This window comes from Poecilia reticulata, linkage group LG16 (genome assembly GCF_000633615.1).
Source record: "Poecilia reticulata strain Guanapo linkage group LG16, Guppy_female_1.0+MT, whole genome shotgun sequence".
Taxonomy (NCBI): domain Eukaryota; kingdom Metazoa; phylum Chordata; class Actinopteri; order Cyprinodontiformes; family Poeciliidae; genus Poecilia; species Poecilia reticulata.
This window is the reverse complement of record NC_024346.1, coordinates 14,040,606-14,063,914: the sequence shown is the minus strand read 5'-3', so window position 1 is coordinate 14,063,914 and position 23,309 is coordinate 14,040,606. Positions and strand designations below refer to the sequence as shown.

Genomic DNA, 23,309 nt, shown 5'->3' with positions numbered 1-23,309 from the left:
CTTTCAAAAGCCAACTAGTAAAATATATTAACCAACATGAGACAAGCAGCTGGAATTCAGCCCCAAACTCTCAGATTGCAGGACGTGAGGTTGGGCTTCACATTCTCCTCGCAGGACTGACCCTAAACAACCAGGACTAGACTTGACTGTTTAAATCAAAGCATATTCTTATGATGGAATGGCCTAGTTAAAGTCTGTACCTAAGTGCAATTATGAGTGTAAACAGGAATGGGTAAAAAGCAGAGGTGGTAAAAACAACCTATGGACTTGGACCTATAAAATCAGCAAAACATGGTTCTGCTAAGTTAAATGCATGCCACAATTTCAGAATTTTATTTGTAACAAATTAAAAAACAAAACATGAACAGTCACTTGGATCTAAATATTTGGTGCAATAAAGACAAAATGCAGCCATGTTCCAGAGACTTTATTTCAGCTGACTCAGGACGCTGAATCTTTACTCAGTCTTTTTGCACAATACTGTTCCCTTTCTTTGAAAACAAAAGAACAAACACAACATAAGTTATGTACAAAAATAAAGCATGTAAACAAAAATCAATTCATGCACAAAGTTACAAGACAAAAGCTTATTTGCGGAGGGCTCCTATTAATAACGTTTGCTTYATTATTTTGCAATTGATGAAAGAAAATCTTTTTCTTTTTTTTATTCTGATAAGAATCCAGGAGCCTCACTGCCAGTTCATTTCTTTACCACATGTGTTAATGGAGAATGGCGTAATGTTGGTCAGGAGGCCGCTGGCTCCATGCAGTGCAAAGAGAGAAACGGAAAGAAAAGTAAATACTATGAAAACACAACAGTGATTCAGTCTCAAAATGCACTCAGACCTTCTCAACGTTCTTAGCAGATACATTTTTAAACTAGTTATTGTTAGCAATTACAATCATTTTGTGTAACCAGTCAGACTAACATGAAAGCAAAACAATGGCTTCAAAAGCATAATTTTGTCATTATTATGGACTAATCCCGTAGTGTTTGACAAATAATTTTGGAGGCAGAACAGAATACCGATGTGGAAAACATTACCTTGTCATCTCTTTAAAAGAACAAAACAAGACATGAAATGTAGAACATTAYTTAAACTTTCTCCAGGAGCTGCACCGGACACGTTTACCGCAAAAAGTTTCAAGTGTAAGCCAGCCGACTCGCAGAAAAGGCATAAAGTGAAGGCAGATAAGACGAAAAGTAACAGAAAACGTGGATGATTATGCAAAACCATACAAAAGAGTTTAACAGAAACAGGCAGCTGACGAGCCTGCCGCGTATCGAGTTGCAGTTAGAAAATCACTAATACTGACTGATAAAATAACCGTCTCACAAGCAACACTGTTTCTGCACTTGGCTGACAATTAACATGATGCACATTAATTTGTACCAATTTTAGTGTCTTTGCAATAAAATTTAACACCGTCTGATTGTCACCTTTTTAATGCATAAAGCACGTTGGTTCCAAAGCGCGCATTTTGATCTAAATTGCCTTCTTTTTGGCGAATAACTTTTAACCAGAGTTCACCTGTAGTGTGGTCCTACCTCATTAGGGATTGCACACAAAAATATGATTTAGTAGAGTATCAGTTGTAGTGCATTGCAGAGACAGCTGACTTGGTCATGTGAAGCGCTGAAATACCGTAGAGCAATACGTCATACAATATAAGACACTTAATTCATTATACAGTGTATGTACATTTCTGTTCAAAAAGCTCATTTTACTGGCTGTACAGTAACTTTCTTTTGGACTTTGCCTTTCAGCTAAGATTCTTTCAAAGAAAAACAAATTATTTTATAATATTCCAAACACTTTACAGGCTTTCCACATCTGTCTCTATCTCTATTCTTGTCTGCTGCTTGCGTTCCTACATTGCCATGGTGGTCAGGTGCTGATGCAGACCCTTGCGGCCCGCGCCCGCCCCCGGGTGGCCGCCTCCACTGCCGTGGCCGCAGTATTCCTGCAGATTCTGGCGCAGGGTGACCAGTGCGGAGCCCAAGCAGGCACGATTCGGTGCCAAGACACCGCCAGGCAGCTGGAACAGGACGGTGGCTACCCCGGCCATGCCGTCCTCTGTGGGCTCCAGGGTTATRGGCCCCACCTTGAAGGAGGAGTAGGAGAAGCCCATGAGCTGCGAGAGGAAAGGGTCAGAGCGGCAGAACTGCTGGTAGCCAGAGTATGTGGATGGATGGTGATGATGGGAGGACTGGGTGCCTGCGGTGGTGCTGGCGTAATGATGGGTGTTTAAGTAGTGCAGTGGCAGATGCTGTCCGCTGTTGCCTCCCCCACTCAAGGTGAGGTGATGGTGGTGGTGGTGGTGGTGTGCTGTGGGTCCGGAGCCCGGGTCGTGTTTATAGACCGGTCCSGCTCTGCCCCTCTGACCCACTACCACGCCGCTTAGCTTGCCCGTGCGGGCGTGAGCGATCGATACGGTGCCGCCCCCCACCCCTCCGCCAGCTGTAGGTAGGTAGATGAGCTGAGGCTCCTCCGGTTCAAGRTAAATGGTGAGTTTGGCGAAGGGTCTGGAAGCCATTTTGGTCATCTCCTGAATGTGGCGACGCTGCTCCCGGCGGAAGTCCAGGAACTGCTTGACCTTCCACAACAGGACACACACAGACAGGAAGAGGAAAAAGCAGGAAAAGAAGACGGAGAAGAAGACAAAGAGGTCTATGTGGGCCTGGTCCTGTCGCACAAACAGCAGCCCCTGGGACTCGCCCTGTCTGTCATCYGTTCCCACACCTCTGAGAGCGATGTAAAAGCGGCTGGACTTCAGGGAGTGCACCTCATGGGGGAAGGTGATGACCACGCGGTCCCGAACTCCGCGGACGATCAGCACCGTCTGAGGCTTCCACACGGTGATGTACGAGATGAGTCCCTCGGCTCGYTCCTCTCTGATCTCCCTCTCTGCTCCCGGCGGTTTAGCTTGCAGCTGTAGGGGATTGTGGGAGAGCACGGGACCTCCCAGGCTGGACGAGGCGTTGGCGAACACTTTTATAGGGGACGGAGGAGAGTCCTTATCTGCCCCTGCAGCTGTCCCTCGACTTGCTGATTCATCCTCTATCTTAATAGTGTGAATCCCCGTGTAACGGTCCACGTCCACTATAAAGGTGTCGTGCGAGTTTGAGACATATACTTCCACTTCTCCAAAGGTGACGTCTATGGTGACCCGGATGTCCACATTTGTAAACTTTGGCTGAGCGGCGAAGAACACAGTGCGATCCTTGGGCAGGTTGCGAATGGTGGGGTCGTGGAAGCAGTTTGTTTGGGAYGTGGGGTCAAAGCAGAACTCTGAGTCCACGTTGAACTGACGGTAACACTGGCGCCCGTTCACTGGGTTCCCGTTGAAGGAGTCTTTGCATTTGGCACACTAGACGGGAGAGCAAGACAAAATGTGAGAAAAAAAATAAGCAGTAACGGTTAGCAGAAAAAGGGAGAATGTGACATAGATCCCGATCTTCTTGTACACAAACATATTTGTCGTACTTGTTGCCTGTAACAGTCTTTTCGATCATTCTGAGAGCTGCTCAGGCAGGACGAGGTCTCTGTGTTGTTTTGGCAGGGGCAACCGCTACCATCGGCCTCACACGTGTCGGCATGGCYRTTACACTGACATCTGCAATAAAAGGAAAACATTAGCAACAAGTAGCACTTAGAAAGGAGTAAATATTCTTTGTTTACGACATATGCATGACAGCTTTCTGTCTTACGGAACAAGATGATTTCTGTTGACTTGGTAGCTTTTTGGCTGCATTTAATCCAGATAGAAAAACACCACAAATTGCCTTGAAAAAATCCCAAATTACTGTTTTCTGCTTTGTAGGTTATGTTCATGTCTGACAGGCCCGACATTACACTCACCAATAATAACAGTGAGACGTGAGTTATATGTTTGGTAATGGATAACGAAACTTCTTAAAAAGTGCTTTATATAAGTCTTTACACCCTTGAAGTTTTTTAGATGTCATGTTGTCATACTCTACTACCAGGATTTTATGTTCCAAATTAATACATAAAGRAAAAATATATATGAAACTACCTCCTTTTGATGCTACTTAATTACAAATCTTTTATGTGGTATGATCTCAGCTGTTCATAAAAAAAAAAACAATAGAGCGCAAACTGCATCATAAAACAGGTCAATGATAGAGTATTAAGACTTTTAAAGAAGTGTTCTTCTGGAAGGCAAAAATAATTTTATTTGCGATAAAAGTTTGTAAACTGTGGGTTACATTTTACTTCACAGTTATTAGCAACTTTTTCTTGGTCTATAACACGAAATTCTAATAAAATCCATTTAACTTTGTGGAAAATGYGATWAAAAAAAAGCTATGAATACTTTTTCCGAGCGCTGGGTGAAAGAGGTAGTAAAAAGTTAACTCTATCGTCTTTTGAGCACCAAGCAGTACTCACTTTTCACACTTCCCATTCAGTAAGAAGTAGCCACGACGGCAGCCCTCACACTTGTCCCCAACACTGTTGTTTTGGCAATTCACACACACGGCAGTATTTTCTGTGGGACCTTCAGACACCCATTTCTGAATWTGATTCAAGGATACAAGGAGAAGGAAAAAGTAAGGACACTTACTGGTGTATTTGCTGTTAGAGACTGAGAAAAAAGACAGGAGAGTATCAGAAACGTACCTCAACGGCGTCTACAGGGAAGTGATGAGGGTTCTCGATGGCCTTATTATATTCATCCCGGGACAGACACACCATGCCGTTTCCACGGCAAAAGTCCCGACATGGACGACAGGTGCCSCCATCTACTGCAGAGCCKACAAACAGAGGCTTGCATTTCTCGCAGTGAATACCCTGGAATTCAGGCAAGAAAAATACTGATCACTACTGAATATGGGGGGAAAAAAATKTGTAGATGTTAGACTTTTATTAACACTTACTTGGGTGTTGTTGTGGCACTCCAGACAAACATCGGGTTTGTCAACACTGGTGCAGTTGCTGTGCTTGTTGCATTTGCACTCAGACGAACAGTTCTCTCCAACAAAGCCAAAGTGGCACTGGCAAACCCCCGGGGATACGCAGGTCCCGTTAACGCAGCCCTGTGCGCACACCGGCTCACACTGACCAGAAACACTGAAGGGAAGGAACACAAGAGATTGAGATCTTGTTAAAAATATAAGGTTACAATAAGGCACAGTGTGGYTTATTACACCTTAATTTAATGTCATGCTGCATTGATGCAGCAYTGATGAATACTCTCACCTCTGCATGCCAAATCCTTGAACTGGTGACAACAGCAGGGCAGCCTGACCTACTTTCTTATTAATATTGTACATCCTAATACATGCATGTTTAATAAAACACAGGCATGTCATAAGTGAAATATATATTTATTTGTCATAGCAGGATTTGATGTTTCGCAAGCTGCATTTTGTGTATTAACTTGAGCAAAAAACACATTTTTAGAAAARCCGTCATACCCATTAAGTATGTAACCCTGCTTGCATGTGCAGTGGTAGCCCTCAGGTAAGTCGTGGCAGTCCTGTGTGATGTTGCAATGGTGATGACCGTTGGCACACTCATCCTCCTCTGGACAATGCAGGAAAGACCAGGTGCTGTTTCTCACAGGGCAGACGCCCTCACTCACACCTGGAATGGGATCAGTAGCAACAGTTAGACAAACTGCATTGTACGTTACTTCTTATTTTGTAACATCATGAAAGACTGCTKTTTGAAATCTTCAAGTGAAAATTATTCTCACCATCTACTCCCCCTTGTAAGCAGCGCCCAGCTCCATTGCCTCCCCCAGAAGCACACCAGCCACACTGAGGCCTGGCGATGCACTGGGAGCACTGGGTGAGCTGGGAGCACTTTGGAGAGCAGGAGTCTCCCCCAGAGAGAAGCCGGCCACACTGGCCCGCTTCACAACGAAGAGGCACAAAAGATGGACTCATGCACTGAAACATGGAATGATGGTTTTGTTGAATATCAGGATTATTTAAACACAATCAAAGAAAAGTAAAGCTTTTAGATTTTACCTGCTGCAGAGCCATACTCCACACACAGTGCTGCCAGCCCCCATCAGAGCCCCTAGAGCTCAGACAGAGGCTGCAGTTGTGCAGAGTGTGACACGGAGGAGGGCATGGGAGAGGCGGAGACGACTCCACCTGCATGGGGGAGACGTTGAGCAGCGCGTAGCTGAAACACGTCCAGTCGTAAGTGGGGTTCACGCTCAGGATTCGTCTCGTTTCACCTGAAGGAGGAACACACTGCATTCAACAATTTGGTAGAACATGAACRACATAAATGCCTTAAATCTGAATTAATTACAAATATTCAAATACATGTGGAACCTCATATCCTCAACAAATAAAGGTTTCACAAACCAGTGTTCGAAAGCACCTGTAATCAATGTAGAATAAGTCATTGTATCAAAGGTCTATGTACCTGTTTTACCTTTAAAAAATGTAAGATTCATAAGACCTTTCTTATTACTTTAACAAAATATGTTATTATTGAAACATCCAATAGAGGTCGGAGGAGTTTAAATCAGAGGAGTTCATATGATTTGCCATGTGGGCTAAATTTATGTTAAATGTATAGACTGCAAAAAGAAACTTTTCTTAATTTAAACATTTTTTAAATTAAAAATGCAAACATTTCTTTTTAGTATTCTACATATATACCAAGTACAAACATGCGATATTTTAACGACAAGAACAAAGTAACCTGATGTTTGTCAGATAGGTAAAATAAAGAAAATAAAGATTTTATTCTGTGAATTTCTCACCTCCCTCAAAATTTAAAGTGGCCATTTATTAATACCATTCTTAAACTGTGGCCAGAGATGTAAAATATTACAACGGTCTTAAATCTTAAATGGCTGACAAACTGCACTTTGATGGCCCATGGTATTGACATAATTGATATAATTGACACTTGGTTCTTAAACGCTCCTCATAAAAAAGATTTTCAGATTATCACTGAGAAGAATTTTCTTAAAGTTCTTCACATAATGTAGCTCATGACGATTCACCATTGATCCCACAYTCAAAAAAGCAACAGAAAAAAAGTTAAACATGCAACTAAGTTTTTTTCTCACAAAGTGCTTAGACCATCTCTAAACCAAGATRCCCTTGGAAATTAGCCATTTGACTTGTACTAAAACTATTTAGAAATAGAATTAGATAGGTAGCAACCCTGAACAGGAGCAATTAGTTTAAATACTTTAGAACAACATTAGATTAGTTTTCTTTCCTCTTTTTTCCTTTGGTTTGTTATTTTGTTTGTATTTCCTTTTAACTCATGTAAAGSACTTTGAATTGCCTTGTTGCAGAAAATGTGCTATATAAATAAAATTACCTTACCCTACCTAAAAGCTGTCACTGTATACAGTAGTTTAAATAAAATAAGATTTTCTGATATAAACTGGGATTTTCACCAGATGAACTTGTGTACCTGTGCGTTTGAACTGGCGAGTCCACATGCATTTTCCAGAAGCCGTNAAATAGAATTAGATAGGTAGCAACCCTGAACAGGAGCAATTAGTTTAAATACTTTAGAACAACATTAGATTAGTTTTCTTTCCTCTTTTTTCCTTTGGTTTGTTATTTTGTTTGTATTTCCTTTTAACTCATGTAAAGCACTTTGAATTGCCTTGTTGCAGAAAATGTGCTATATAAATAAAATTACCTTACCTTACCCTAAAAGCTGTCACTGTATACAGTAGTTTAAATAAAATAAGATTTTCTGATATAAACTGGGATTTTCACCAGATGAACTTGTGTACCTGTGCGTTTGAACTGGCGAGTCCACATGCATTTTCCAGAAGCCGTACACTTGGGGCAGTCTGAAGCCTCGCAGCTGGTCTCAGTGCAGTTGCTGGACAGGAAAATCTCTCTCTGGTTGATGCGACAGTCATGTTCCGATGTACAGCTGACTGAGCTACTGATGCAAGCTCCTTCTGGACAGTTTGTGCACCACTTGCACTGTAAAGCAGACTGGGAAAAAAAAAAAGATGTAAGTTTAATGAATGTTTTGTTAATCAGATACTCTAAAATCAAAGCATGTTACCTGAGGCGGACTGGAAAAAGTCTTGGGATGCCGAGCGAGGCATTCGCTACAGGTCTTAAGTCTGCGGCACTGATCTGGCTGACGAGGAGTCGGGGAGCAGGTGGAATGACCCAACATGCAGCCAAGTCTGGGGACAATTAATGTCTCAGGTAAGCTGCATTAACTATAGTAGCTGCAGATAATTTCAAGCTTAGTTTAMAGAGTGTGTGTTACCTCTCTGCAGCATCAGAAGAAGTGCAGGTACCCCTACACCACACACAGCTGCCTGTGGTGGAGTTGCAGGCCTCTGGTGTGGGCAGGAGGGCACAGGGGTCAGAGGGCACAGTCAGAGTTAGGAGTCTACYCAGTGTGACACCGTTAAAGCCACCGGACAGGAAAAGACGACTGCCAAAGCTTGTCATCGCGAGAGACACAGAGCGATTGACCGGATCTCCAACAGCTGAAACTGAATGACAGATGGAAAACTATTAGTCCATAGAATATTATATTTTGAAATGAAGCAGCAGCTTAATATTAAGAGAATCACCTGGATGTATCCAGGTGTTGCAGTTGATCTGGTACAGAGACACAGAGTTGCTGTAGTCTTCTGCTTCTGTCCTCCCACCTACAATCACCATGGTGTCTTTGATCAGAGCAGCAGCGTGGAAGAAACGGGACAGGGGCTGTAAAGCAAACAGACAGTTCATCAGCACTGTATGAGGTGRTCAAACCGCATATAAAAACATAGACGAAAGGCTAACTTGTTACCTTTTTCCCCTGTGAGGGAACCAGGAGAGACCAGGTCAGGTTGGGGTAATACAGGCTGTAGAGCTCGCCTGATGGCTCCACTGTCTCCACATGAAAGCGATAGCCTCCAAACACGTAGATGGCATCAGTCTGCTCATGATACACAGCCGAGTGGCCATATAAACCTGACAAAAGGGAATATGYAGCATCAGACTTCTGAGCAGAAAAACACATTAGCAACATCCATCTACATTTCTCTTGACTATTCTATACATTTTCAAAACAAGAGCCTTTTGAGGTTTTAAACTGAAAGTTCATCAGTGGATGTGTGGTTATTTAATGTGAAAACACAACAGCTATGAAACCTGTAGGTGGCGTTCCGGTGTGGGGGACAATTGTCCAGTTCCCTGAATCAGGGTTGAACTCCAACAGATGATGGTTGAAACCGTTTTCAGGAGAGTAGCCTCCGATCAGGAGAACCGAGGAGTCCCAACGTACGGTTAAAGTGTGACCGGCCACCGGGGGCAGCACTGAGCTCTGTCAGACAGGGGTCAACATTGGATTTTACTTAGATTTTTTTTCCCCCTCCACACACACACACAAAAATTTAAATCAGCAATAAAACAACCGCTAACCTTGTGTTCTCTCCAGACCAAGCTGCTGAGATTGAGACTCCAGGTATCCATGGCAACACCACTTTGAGTGACACCGCCTACCACTAACATTAGGCTGTGACTGCCCTCGTGGCTTCCAGCGTCCAGATCAWAAGTGTTCAGCAGAGCAGCAGCGTGGTGATAGCGAGCGCTGGGAGCCGCCCCTTCATCTAGAGAACTGGTCAACATCTGGGTCCAACGGTGCTCCGACACAGAATATCTAAACCAAACAGAGGGGGACTTGCTATTTATACAGAAGGACAAACTGGACAAGAAAGAAAGCACCTAAAAATTTCAAACATTAAACCTCTCAGAGTTCTGCAACCTAAACTGATTTTATCTCAGATTATTCCATCCCACCTGTACACATTTCCAAGAATGCCGTCTGACAGAGAAAGTCCCCCGTACATCCACAGGTTGCCCTGAGGTCCAGCTACCAGAGAGTGTCCCATCCTGTGCAGGAACCTATGGGCCTGTTTCTGTAAAACAGAAGTGCTTGAATGTCRGGATGGATTTGTAATTCACAAACTGCTCCAACTGTAAATGAAACATATTTCAATCATGTTTGTTTTAGGACCTACCWTCGTCAGTTGTGTGTCCAACAGAGTCTCCCAAATCAAGCTGTTGGGGTCCCGCAGAACTGAGCAGTCAGAGCTGGTCCAGCTTTCAGAACACACACAAACTCCCAGAGACTAAAACACAGTAAATAATGACAGTTAGATATCCRAAAGGATTGATGTGAACAAGTTAATTTGTCACACCTGGTTTCATCTAAACTGTAAAAAYAAATTTTAGTCCAGTTCTCCAAAGTAAATTAAGCTAAAATTCAATTTTCCCAACAGAAAACTTACTATATTACAAACTCCTCTTTCTTCTGTTGCTCCACAATCCTGGGGGCACATGGGTCGGTCACAGTAAGGCCCCCCATATCCCTGAGGACACTGGCAGAGCCCACCCTGACACTGGGCTCCACCTGCACACACAGCGGACCCCTCTTCATCCTCATCAGAGCTCTGCTGACAACGTCGCACCCAGAAAGACGCGTTGAAGCCTTGAGGTTTGTTTGAAGAGACGTTGGCTTCAAAGTAGACTGAGATCACGCCTAGTGTTCATAAACAAGATGCAACATTGTGAAGTCTGAATGTGCATCAGGTGCCTACTCAAAATTAGACATCAAAAGGGATGAGAAAAATTTACCTGAGGTGGCCTCGACTGTGATTGGCTGAGTCCTTGTTGTTCCGCAAAACGCTCCAATGAGGTTGTGATCAGAACGCACGACTCCATTGGGCAGAAAACGAGGGAGGCCATCAAACACGTAAACGTACGAATTCTGCAAAATAATGCACATGTTTTAAAAAAGATATAATTTAATGTCACAGCAGCTCAAAAATATCATTATTTCATGAATGGATTAATAACAAAGTAACAMTGGTACTCACTTTACAGTAAGTGTGGGAGTCTGGGTGTAACGTGAGCGCGACTGGGGGGCAGAGCTGTTTGGGCTTGCAAGGTCCAAGCTTCTCAGTGACAGATAAGACCCAAAGACAGTGAGAAAGTCCTCCTTTTCCTTCTGTGCCACTCCGCCATCCCAAAGACGAAGACAAGGGGATGGTTGAGGAAGAGGTGGAGGACAGCAGGACGGAGCGTCCCTGGCACTGACGGTAACATGTGCCGTTGTTCCTGTTTGTGGGAATATTCATTTAGCCGAGTTTATCCCATTTAATTGGTTTTTGTTTAGATTAGCGGTTCTCAACGTGGGCGGTACCGCCCCCCAGGGGGCGTTCAGAGGACGGCAGGGGGCGCTGGCGGACATTTTTACAAAAGGGGGGCGCTGGGATGCCTTTGGGGGGCGTTTGGTTGAAGGTAAACTTTACACCTTAAATCCACAACAATACCAGTTTAGACTGTGAGCAACTTGGTAAAACTACTGTGTAACATTAAATCATGCTTGGCTGCAACTGTATCGATGGCAGCTCTTCTTCTATTCAGTGTTTGTTGCTTCATGGCACAGCTCCGCTCTGCATCAGTTCAGCGTTACACCGGCTGATGACGCTGCTGTAATTCACCTTGTCTGGTATTTATATAGGCTACATATGTTATGGCAGTTCTGTGATCATGTCAAAGCAGCAATTTATATTAAAAAGTGTTTTATTTCCGTTTGAAAGCTGCCCGCTTCCATGGAAAGACAGCAGAAAATCGCTCTTATAAACATGTAATTACTAAAATCACCATACCCTCACTTTGTATCCCTCTGAAAAATGAACCCATTTAAATAAAGAAATCCCTCTATGGGTGATACCACAATAGAGCGTTCATTTTATAGCGTTAACACCGGTGCAGCAAGTGGTCCGACATGAAAAGGGTTTGATGGAACAACGGTACCACAGCACTTTTAAATTTCAATAATCAGAATACCGAAATTGTTTTCGTAGTTTTAAAAGGTTTATGTCAGTCTGCCTTTTCCCCATCGATACGATTCCCGACCGCYCTGCACCTTAGGGAGTTAAAAAAAAAAAAAACAAACAAAAAAAAACCCGCCGCGCACATTGCAAACTCTGAAACAGGAGAAGCGGTACATAAAACGGAGCGACAAACTAGATGTGAATTATGGCATAAAAACAGAGAATCCGATGCTGAACAGTGAAAAATCAACACATGATGTGAAACACATGACAATTAGGAGGCGCAGCAGGTGATGAGTGAAAATTACTGGTGGTCAATAAACGATAAAATAAATCTAGCAACAGGAAAGAAACTAAAGTGAACATAGCAAWAAACCCAGAGAGGATAATACTAATCAAATGAAACTAAATGGAAATGAATGAAGAACAAAATGCAAGAATAAACTAAGAAACTAAAGTAAATACGGAGGAATAAACTGGTATGGCAAGACCTTTCGAGCAATAATTAATACAGAGGACTGTATGGCAAGAATAAACAGACACTATTTCCAGATAAAAGGTAAACAAATACTGTTGAAGTGCCATGGGCAGGGGCGCAACTACACATTATTCAGGTGGATGCGAAAACATAAAGCGGCGCCCCCCCACGAAGGAGCGTAGAAACATACGCTCGCCTCCCCCTCCAACCCCACTCCTCCAGACGCCGATACGTTTATGGCAAAACTCGCTACATTTACCCCGTTATGTGCGCGACGTGAAGGAGCGTAAGGTACATTGAAGTGTCCGGAAACATAATTGGTGCGCCAATTCAAAACATGTACAATAATGATAGTAACATTAATAATAAAATAATTGTCAGTGCAAGTAGCCTACAAATTCTTTGGTGGGGGGCGGTGAGGGACCTGGATAAAGGCTAGGGGGGCGCTGGCCCGAAAAAGGTTGAGAAACACTGGTTTAGATAAAGCGGTGAAAAGCAAATGATTCCTACCTAGGGTCCCCATAGTAACCAGGAAGGCATGACTCGCAGTGCGGCCCCTGAGTGTTGTGGGTGCAGTAGCACTGGCCTGTCAGGTTGTGACAGTAACCTTGAAGCGGGTCGCCATGTCCATTACACTCACAAGGAACGCAGCCACCACCTCCGGCCAGGGCGGAACCGAAGCTCCCCGGACGGCAGTGTTCACAGTGAGGGCCTGTGGTCCAGTCTGAAAGATAAGCGAACAACAACCGTTGGACAATACTGGCAACTGTTYGAAACATAAAATTAAGTAAATAMTGGCCTCACCCTGGCATTCATCACAGATTCCAGGGGCAGTGATACARGTGGAGTGGAAGTTGCAGCCACAGTCCACGTCGCATTCAACGCCACTCAGAACCAGCGTGGCGGGGTCGGACGTCCAGCCCAGAGAACATTCACACTCAAACCGCGGGCTGCCGCTACACTGGCCCTCACGGCATTCATTATAACAGCTGGGAAAGCGGAGAAATGCAACTTGACATTAGAATCGTAAACTCAATCATAACTTAAATGATATAAATACCGATCCCATCAGGTTGAGATCAAGAGAAAGTGAAAACTAAAACATGTTCAAACAGAACTCGTACGTCTGGTTGCAGTGCAGCGTGCCATCGCCGGTGTATCCCCTCTCACAGTGACACTCGTACGAGGTGGGAGTGTTGATACACGTGGCAAAGGGATGGCAGTTGTGGAGGCCCAGCCTGCATTCCTCCACATCAGGACATGTGGGGTAAGACCAGACTGCATCTTTCTCCTCATCACCGAAGATTTCCATCTCCATTTCCATTTCCAGGGGTCTGGGTGGGGCTGAAGTTTGAGGTTCAGGACTAAGAAAAAAAAAAAACACAGAGTTATATCAAGACATAACTGGATAGATTAAAAGGTTCTGGTTATTATCTCTAACTACTATCAAAACCAACTGCTATAGYCTGTTAATATTTAAGAAGTATTACTAAAAATTCATTTTTAGCATAGTAATGAACTCGAGCAACTTATCCCAGATTAAATCTTCACTCTGTGATAAAGGCAGCTTGGAACATRACTCATCAAAGTGTAATGAGTTCACTTACTTTGCAGCTCGAGCTTCAGCCACAGCCACACTGCAGTTATACACAGATRGATCATCCATTCCTGCCCAGTCTCCCCTCAAACACCTAAAACAAGCACAGGGAAAAAAACAACACTTTTCACACACCTGTGATTAAAATTAATGCAGATTCTTTTCCACTTCCAAGAATCTAATCATTTTGTTCATAATAACACATCAGATTTATAATAGGCCATTCTTACTTTCCAATAGTGGGATTGTTGTAGTCACCACACCAGCCACACTGAAATGTTCTCAGGCACTCTGTGCATGTGTTTAAAGCTGAACACTGTTTACACTGAGGAACCGAATGGACACTGAGGATTAAGAAGAGAACCAATCAGTAAACACTCAAGTTAATCTCACATGCAAAATATTCAGATATGCATCTAAGAGATGTAAACACACAAATTATGTTCAATCAGAAATTACAAAGACATAATTTGATATAATGTCAAGTGAGTAGTAAATCCAACAACTGCTTAAGATTTTAGCTGAGTGTCTTTGTTTTACCTGTCGTACCAGTCCCTGCACTCTCCGTAGGGATACTTTGTGAGGTACGCAGCAAAGTAGAAGCAAGCTTGGGCAGATTCACACCAGGCACACTGACTGGAGTTGGACAGACACTCACTGCACGTATTTCTCCTTTGAAACAAAAAGAAGAAAGCCATTTGTGATTAATCACAAATTCCAGATGAAATCATGTAACATACAGCAAAAATGTTTATGTTTTAGTTTTTCTGCTCACTGGTTGCAAACTTTAGGACACCCGTTTGGGTCACGGATGGATCCCTCCAACCTTCCTCTGCGGCTGCACTGAAAGTCGCCTTTCTTGCTGGAGTTAATCTGCCACTCACAGTAAGGGTCCTGTGGGCCRAAGTTAGATGGAACTATTATGAAACTTTCTAAATTATCTACATATTTGCAGAAGAGTCACCCACAACATCAATGTTCTATAAGGTACTATTTCGCTTCATACCTGGGTACATGCAGAGCAATCTCTGTAATCCTCACACAGAGTGCAGTGCTGCGGTGCCAACAGCAGATGACGCTGGCCGTCTCCTTTGCCTTCAACCATTTCTGCCTCAGGACAGTATTCCAGGTCTGGGCTGTCTCGCAGAAGGCAGCGGGACAGAGACGGACACCAGCCACACGACTGGTCAGACAGGCAGGCCAGGCAGGACATGTAACCCGAGCAGGAACCAGAGCGGTACGGCTCCAGGAACAGGAAGGAAATCTCCTTGAGGGGAAGGAAATTTTGTGTTTAATCTACCTTAGCCATAATGAATTTGTGGGATTTATTTGCATAGAAATTTACAAGGAAAGCAAACACMATCTTTCCTATAGTTACAGGTTTTACAACATTACTGCTCCGTAAAAGTTGAAGTATTGATAGTACTTACACTCCCTCCAGGTAATGTTCTGTTCCAGATCAGGGCCATCTCACTCGTCTGTCCAGAGCCAGAGTTGTTAAGGTAGCCTTCAGCYTGAACGAGGTAATGGTTCCCCCTGGTCAGGTTGGAGAAGAGTCTACTTCCATCTGGTCGGACCAGCAGCTTCAGCTCCTTCTCCTGCTGGGCTGCCCAGCGACCCACCACCTCCTTCAATTGGACAGTAAGGTACTTAATTAAATCTTATCATTTTATAATTCAACATACCCATACAGTTTTGCATTTTGTTACATTACAACTTCAAACCTCAATGTATTTAACTGGGATTGCATGTGATAAACCAATAGAAAGCTGTGCATAATTGTAAAATACATCAAAACACTACGAAATGCTCAGTACAGTTGATGGCCAAGAGAGCTACACTAAACATAAACRTGCAAACTTCATAAAATATTACCTGTARAGYTGGGTTTGATAWAAAATTCGAGTCAGAAGTTAAATGAGGTCAGTGCTGAAACTGACCTGAAAATGTTTTTGAGTATCTCTGAAGTAAACATAAGGAAAGTTTTTGCCATTTAAAAAAAAAACAAACAAGCATTTTATTTCTACTTTTAGGATTTAAAATAAAGATAAACATAACATTTTGCAAAATGAGGATGGGTCTGTGCGGTGGAAAGTGACCAAACTACAACAAAAAACTGTTTCCAATGCAAACATTGCAACAGTGAACTGTAAGAAAAAATGTTACAAATCCATATTTGTTATTAGATCTAAATTTAAAATAYTTATCTGGTTTTATTTTCATTTTTAGYCAAAGTTACTAAGAGCCATTTGCGGCTCTGAAGCTTCTGTCCTTACCATTTGGGTGGAGTTGGGTCCTGATGCCACTCGAGCCTCAAAGTGGAGCCTCTGGATGCGAGCCCATATGAAGACGGTCTCTGTGGGAGGAGGTGCGGGTGGAGGACCTCCCCACAGGGGGTGGATGAAGCCCTTGAACTGTAGGGCCACATCCATTTCTGTGGTGGGGCTTAGAATGATGTTGGTGCTGCGGAGGATGGATACCTGGCGAAGGGGTGGAGCGGATGGAGGATAGTGGAGTGGAAACACATCAACAGGAGAACTATTCTCTATAAACCGCTCCACATGTTTGTAACTACTTGGGAAGATAAAGTCATGTCTATGCAAAACAGAGAAAAAAAGTAAAACCAAAAGAGCTGATTATAACTAAAGATTATAGAGGCATTATTTAAAAAAAAGAAGTTGGAGAACAGCAGTTGAGTCACAGCCTCAAAGGAAGGAAGGAGGATTAGGAGTAAACAAAGAGGGAAGGAGTTACAACCACATCCAGAACAGTGAGCAGGTGAAATTTAGACTCCGTACCTTGTCAGGCTGGGAGTCGTTGCGGGGGTGCTGGAAGGTGAGCAGGTGCAGTCCCGGGACATAGTTCTCGGTGCGACAGGAGTGGAGGGAGGTTAGGAAACGGGTACGCTCCCCCCACCAGCCGTACGCCCCTGAGATCTGGTCCACACGGCACGCACTTCGCTCTGTGAGACCGAGAGGGAGAGGTCAGCACACAAGTAACACATCTGACCTCTKAAAGACTTTTATTATACAGCAGTTTCTTATAGTTAACTACTGTACTGAAATGTAATGTGTGACTTTTGTGTGTTGTGCTCTCTGGGAGCAAAGTGGCATGATCACACACCGTGATTGGACAGACGAGCCAAATCAGCATCTGAGYAGCCTGTCCAATCACCGCTGAGCGCCGTCAAGTTCCTGAACTCCGCCAGAGCAACACAATCACACAGAAGGCTCGTCCCTCCCATGTCAGCTCCCAACATCTTTTAGTTCCCTCTCTTCYGCCCTCCTTCCTCCCTCCTTACGTCTCACCTGACACTGGCAGGCAGGACTCGTTCTGAACACACCAGCCAAATTCACCGGGGGCTCGCGCCAGAGAYGCCGGCGTGCCGCTGAACACCAGGCAGGACTGGCAGTCGGACAGGAAGCGAGCCAGGCCCAAGCACCCAGTGCTGCCACACTGTGAGCAGAAAATTCATGTTTTACAAAGGAAATATAGACAAGCATTCACAGAAAAATAGAAAAGAGGAACAAGGAGATTTTGGGGGTTTCTTTGATGTCTGGTCTGCTAATTATGATTTGGACCGATTCTTATTTCATTTTAAGGACTAAAACATACAAGAGTGAACAAAATAGCCTTTGGGTTCTTCGATAGAGCTAATAGATTAGTTGAATCCAACATAATATGTAGAGATTATCCCCATCATCAAACTATATGTCTCCCTGTTTTATCAGATTTTTTTTTACACTCAATATTAAGCTATAAAAGGTGAAGTACATGCAAAGTTAAGGTTAATGGATTTATGGATAATTTAATTTTGTGAGATCTTATTTCCGATGTCAAAAATAAAAATAAATGTTTTAACATTTAACCTGGTGATCACCAATCAGGTCCAATCAATAAAAGGTTAAACTCTTATAAAAAAATAAACAAATGCAGGAATCGTTCTGAGGGAAGCGTTACCGGATTGGTGGGCTGGTACTCTCGACAGCGGCCTTCACACCAGCTGCACTCTGGATTCTTCAGGCACATACTTTCATCAAGCGCCTCAGCACAAACAGCATCCTACATTAAAAGGAAGTTGAATTAAATATCCGTTTCCTTTTCATTCTGTTTCTCTCCAGCTTTGACTTCGTATTACTCTGTACTCATTTGCTGTCGAGCACTTTGACTCACCCTGTCGCCTTGATCACTACTAACAAACAGCGGTACTTTGTAAGCCACAAGATCTCCCCGGGCAACACCGCTGTAGCCACCAGCAACCAGCAGCACACGTCCTTCCATCACCGCTGCAACATGTGAATACCGCCCCCTCACAGCTTCGCCATCTTAGGAAAAATACAAAAAATATGCAATAAATATCCACAGGTAATAAAAGCCTATAAGAAGAAAAAGAAAAAGAGAGAGAGAAAAAAAACCAGAGTTACTGACTGGATGACCATCTAGCCCCAGAAGACACCCACTGGTGGCAGCCCAGATGATAGAAAAAGATTTCCTCATCGTAGCATTTCTCTTCCTGGTAATGAATATGCACATTTCCACCTGGTGAAAAAGGGCAAAAAGCTAAATGAATACAAAAGAAGTTCAAATCAAACTATTACATGTTTTCTAATTTTACTCTTTCTCACCATAGACCACCATGTAGTTTCCAATGACAGTGGCAGTGTGGAAAGCTCTCTCTCTGGGCCCAGTGGTTGGAAAACGGGAACGGAAGGACGTCCAAAACCGCTTGTCCACGTGGAAAACGTCGGTGTTGTTGACCCGCACGCTGAACCTTAAAAGAAGTTACAAAATGATTGAGCACAGCTATTCTTTGTGGTTTAATGTCGGTTTATTATGTTACTTTATAATCAAAGCAAGATTTTAATGCAATGTTTAGTTGTTTTTTTTCACTTTAATTTGAAAAATACACACTAATTTTGACAAAATACTTAATATGAAAGGTCGCAGGTAGCAGTTCTACTTTTCTCTTACTCCCTGCTGATAAAATATAAATAATACCCAGCACACATGAGGAGGTGTGTACCTTGCAGTGGTGGGCCTGTGGCCTCCATAGACCAACAACGTCCTGGATGGGCTGTGGAACACCATAGAGTGGCCAGCAGAGGCAGGGGGTTTCCCACCGGTGGGCTGAACCGTTTCCCATCGTCCTGAACCRTGCAAACCGAAGCGATACAGTGTCGAGGAAAACATGTCCTCCTCAGTGCGACCTGGTACATCGGCAGAGGTACGATGTATTTCTCAAAATATTATCTCGATTTCAACACACACACACACCAATGTGATACAGGGATATCGTCCTCACCTCCAAAAATGTAGAGATAGGTGTCGACGACGGCTGCAGCATGATTGGCCAGTTTGGGAGCACCGCGTGAGTGGGAGAAACCGAGCTGTTGCCAATCATCCTGGACAGGCCGGTACATCCAGACGTCACTGGCCAGGGATCCGTTAGCTAGTTCTCCTCCAAAGATAACCATGTTACCCATGTACTGTACAGCAGTGTGGGAGTGACGAGCCACCTTACATAAGAGAGTTAAAAAAAAATGTAAACATTTCATGTAGACGTTCTCTCAGCTTTTGCTTGATCATTCATACATTTTTCATTTGAATGCAATTAAGTCCAGTTCATTATTGGATTAGRAAGTTTTCTAGTTATGGAGAGCTCATGTTCACCTGTGTTTACAAAGCATTTAGTCTGTTCAATTAAAGAGACCTGAAGGTGCATGTTAATGATGGGTCATTTTACACTAACGATGATAATCATGATTTTAAAAAACTAAATTTCACATATAAAACCGATTTTAAATCTCATTGTTAAATAGTCTCTTTTGAAATATTTTGTGTTTACATATTTAAAAAAAAATACTTACAGGGGAATGACCATAAGATCTGGTTTCCCATTGGTTGGAAGTGAAATTGTACTTGATCAAGTCACCAAGAGCTCTGTTCAGATCAAATCCTGCGCATAGAAGATAAAAAGTATTMAAATCAGTTTCTAACAATAAAAATTATATGCTGTGATAAGGTTCATTTTTCATATTGAAAACAAGCCTTATATGAGCTTGTTAATTTTGAAATTAACCAGCTTTAAGCAGCTATTARACATACATAACACCCACCGGCATGACTTTTTAAAAAATTGATCTGACGTAATATTCTACATTTTTAAGAATTAAATATGTTTGGATTAACTAACAGAAATAAAAGCTTAACATCAGTCTGTGTGCAACTAATCGTTATAGAGCTTTTGATGTCCACTTAGTGAATGGAGTTACTGAAATAAATGAAAGCTTAATAATATTCTCAATTATTAATTATGACTGTATACTACAAACAGGACGAACAGCTAAAACAGATATTTCAAAAGATGAATGCTTAACACAATATTTAAGTGATAATCTGTGGTCCAAGTGAAACTATAATAAAGCTAAGAATGAAGAAACAATAGAAGACAAGTAGCTTAAAAGTCTGTAAAAAAAAAAAAAAGTGGGAGAAAGCAGAATTTGCTCTCTGTAAATACTTAAATTCCTATTAATGAACACCAACAGTGGGTTACACCGACCTCCAAACAAATACATGGCTCCAGTAGAGGACAGGTACGCGCCAGCAGAGCCTGTCCTCAGAGGTGCGTTAGGGTTTCCCTCACTCACACGCCACCACTGTCCCGCCCCCTTATCGTCACGGAGACCGAGCTGACAGCTGTGGCCGAGGAAGCCAGGGTTACACTGACAACGCTCTCCTTTCTGAAACGAAACCAGTCGATCTTAAACATTTAGATTCATAAAAACATAAGGATTTACTTTAGACCTTTTCACTAAACACAACTGAGGAATTAGCCAATAACAGGTTGTTAGAGTGGTMATAAAATCATGAACTTTCTTCGTACCTTGTCACATTGTCCATTCAAAGAACAAGCCTGGGGACACAGAGGAGCTGTACATGATGCTCCGCCCCAACCCTGGTGACAGTGGCACTTGGATGTGGAGGAATCACAGCGCCCATGGCCGCCACAGGCTCCAGGACAAACAGAGAAGGTGTATGTTGCATTGAAGCCCAAGAGGTTGTAATTGGCATCACTGAAGAGGTGAATAAGCATCTGGAAGAAAAAAACAAACATGTATTAACATCTAGTATATCTGTATATACACAAAAAACCCAGCAACTAACATGTTATTTCTGTTTAGTTACCTTGCCGGACTTGGCCTCAATGGGTTCAGGCAAAGAGTTTCCACTCAGACTGCCAAGAAGTGGGCTTTGGTAGGAGTCGCCATCGTACACAAACAGATAGTCGTAGGTACACTCTGTGTCCATAAAGGTGAAATTTAACACAATTCGATGACCGTTGCTYGGAGCTGAGAAARAGGARAAAATATTGTTCAGTCTAATACTTGGTGATGTAAGTGTCAGAACCACTTCAACCACAACCGACCCACAACCCAAAAAACACAACCACAAGCATCACAATTGTAATATTAGTACAAGCTTTGATTTTTTTTTTTTTTTTTGCTTTGAAATAAAAATCTGAGAAGTCTGGCCTGCTGATGTACTCTATGTAACAGATTCTCAACTGGATTTAGGTTCAGACTTTTGGGTCATACTAAMATGAATGGGCTTTGATCTAAACTGTAACATTGTAAGYCTTTTTGCAGGCACAAACTGGGTTTCTTCCACAATCACTCTGTTCTTCAGAGGCACCCATTGTGAATGCCTCCATGACATAAATATCAAAATTAAAATATCAAAATTAAACCCTTGAAGCTGTAACGTCACAAAATGTGAAACGGTTCTAGGTCTATGATTACCTTTTCCAATGGAGTGTGTAATGTGAATGATAAGCATAGCAACTTGCACCAACTCTACCTTTGATAAGCCACTCGCAGTTCCCATTAACAGAGTAGTTTCCGGGTCCATCAGTCACATAACTGGGAAGCCCCCTCAGCACCTGCCTGTGGCCCTTGCAGTCCCCTGCCTGGCACACAGGTGACTCAGCTGACAGGAGGACCACCAGGATGACAACGGAGACAGGGAGAGGGGAGGCCATCTCTGGCACTGCCTGAAAGGAGAATGCCTTGTTTCAATTTCTATCAAAACATGACCTTATAAACATACAGTAAGTTTGGATTTATATTTCCTTGACAGAGATCATGATCCACCATAAATTTAAGTCTGGATAAGGCATCTGACAAATGAAAGACATCCATAGTCGATATGAGGTGTGAAATATTTAAAGAGAGTCCTTAAAACACACCGTCTTGATTGCGCAATTTTGCTGATTTTTCTGCAGGATATCAGTTTACGTCAGAACGCCGGGCATTACTCTAGCATTCACGAAAATATACGAACAAGCTCCCATATTTGCTCTTCAARACGAACAGGCTTCTAGAAAGAAACAACTATTTTCATGTAGCTACATGCTAACCCTGGATGCAACAACGACTGTAACGAGCTAAAAACRAATAAAAACGCAATGAGAAGCCTCGTACATCTCTCCACTGCACGTATTTYACCCATAAAACAGAGAGAATGGTTAATGAAAAGGATTTCTAAAAAGGAGGGACTCTGAAGGCTACCATAACAAGGCTGAGGGAAAAGGTGTTGCTAAGCTAGCCGACAGAAAACCGTTAACTGYCAGGGGCCRTCATAGCGTTTATTATCACGTTTTTAAGACCATACTTACCAATTCCCGTCTCTTTGATTGCATAATGAGTTACATTGTCGATGGGTATTATAACGGAAGCAGTCGCTTGAGTCGACCTGTCCTTTTTGGCGAAGCTAGCTCGACTAGCTAACCGCAGTGGAGCGCAAATCGCTGCAGAGAATAGAGGCTGCAACACGGAGCTCTGCTAAATCCAGATGCGTCAGTGGCCGCAGAGAACCATGAGAGACCATCCCTCGGAGTAATTACGAYGTTATGATCTTCGATGCTCCTCTGTAAAAACAATCGCCTGGCTATGCATCATCTCCACCACAAAGCCACACTACATTTTAAAWCGCCTTTCCTCTACCAGCCCCTCTGGTGTAGAGCTCAGTGTCGTTGTTTTGGTTTTTATGGCTGGCTAGCTGTGACCAGAGGTTTCCAGCACAAAAGACCGAGCTGCAGGTTGCCTGCAACAGCACTGCCATCCAGTGGAGATGGAGGACAACGTTCAACATCTGGACAGAAGCCTTGCTCACTGCATTAACAAGGGATTTAACGGATTAAGCAAAACATTGTTTTTAAAAGGTCAGATTAAGTTGTGCAACAAAGGGCCACACAGTGAGTAGAAAGCAGTGTTGTTTATGACATTGTCTTGGGATTTATCGATAAGACTAAACATTTATTTTTAAAAGCAGTTTTTATTTCRCAACAAAAAATCTTAAAATTGTGACATGCATTTGTAACAACTTTCCTTTACTCTGGTACTCATAAATCCACTGCAG

General features: G+C 42.9%; 1 protein-coding gene across 1 annotated transcript; it reads right to left on the bottom strand.

Moving 5' to 3' along the window:
• Positions 1–411: 411 nt before the first annotated feature.
• megf8 (multiple EGF-like-domains 8) lies at positions 412–23,009 on the bottom strand. The gene is made up of 44 exons (XM_008431284.2): positions 22,567–23,009; positions 21,750–21,942; positions 21,078–21,241; positions 20,776–20,985; positions 20,452–20,632; positions 19,760–19,848; positions 19,195–19,408; positions 18,916–19,099; positions 18,518–18,663; positions 18,321–18,431; positions 18,066–18,217; positions 17,853–17,954; positions 17,201–17,348; positions 16,691–16,854; positions 16,169–16,372; positions 15,323–15,520; positions 14,899–15,159; positions 14,668–14,786; positions 14,433–14,564; positions 14,123–14,236; positions 13,903–13,986; positions 13,420–13,659; positions 13,100–13,284; positions 12,806–13,019; positions 10,855–11,095; positions 10,613–10,745; positions 10,267–10,517; positions 9,997–10,107; positions 9,776–9,894; positions 9,398–9,635; positions 9,128–9,299; positions 8,784–8,947; positions 8,563–8,698; positions 8,250–8,481; positions 8,037–8,163; positions 7,753–7,963; positions 6,002–6,216; positions 5,725–5,920; positions 5,444–5,612; positions 4,904–5,096; positions 4,647–4,817; positions 4,416–4,540; positions 3,489–3,618; positions 412–3,372 (listed from the first exon to the last, which is right to left on the bottom strand). The coding sequence occupies exons 1-44, from the start codon at positions 22,588–22,590 to the stop codon at positions 1,873–1,875; spliced, it is 8,667 nt and encodes a 2,888-aa protein (XP_008429506.1). The 5' UTR covers positions 22,591–23,009; the 3' UTR covers positions 412–1,872.
• Positions 23,010–23,309: the final 300 nt, after the last annotated feature.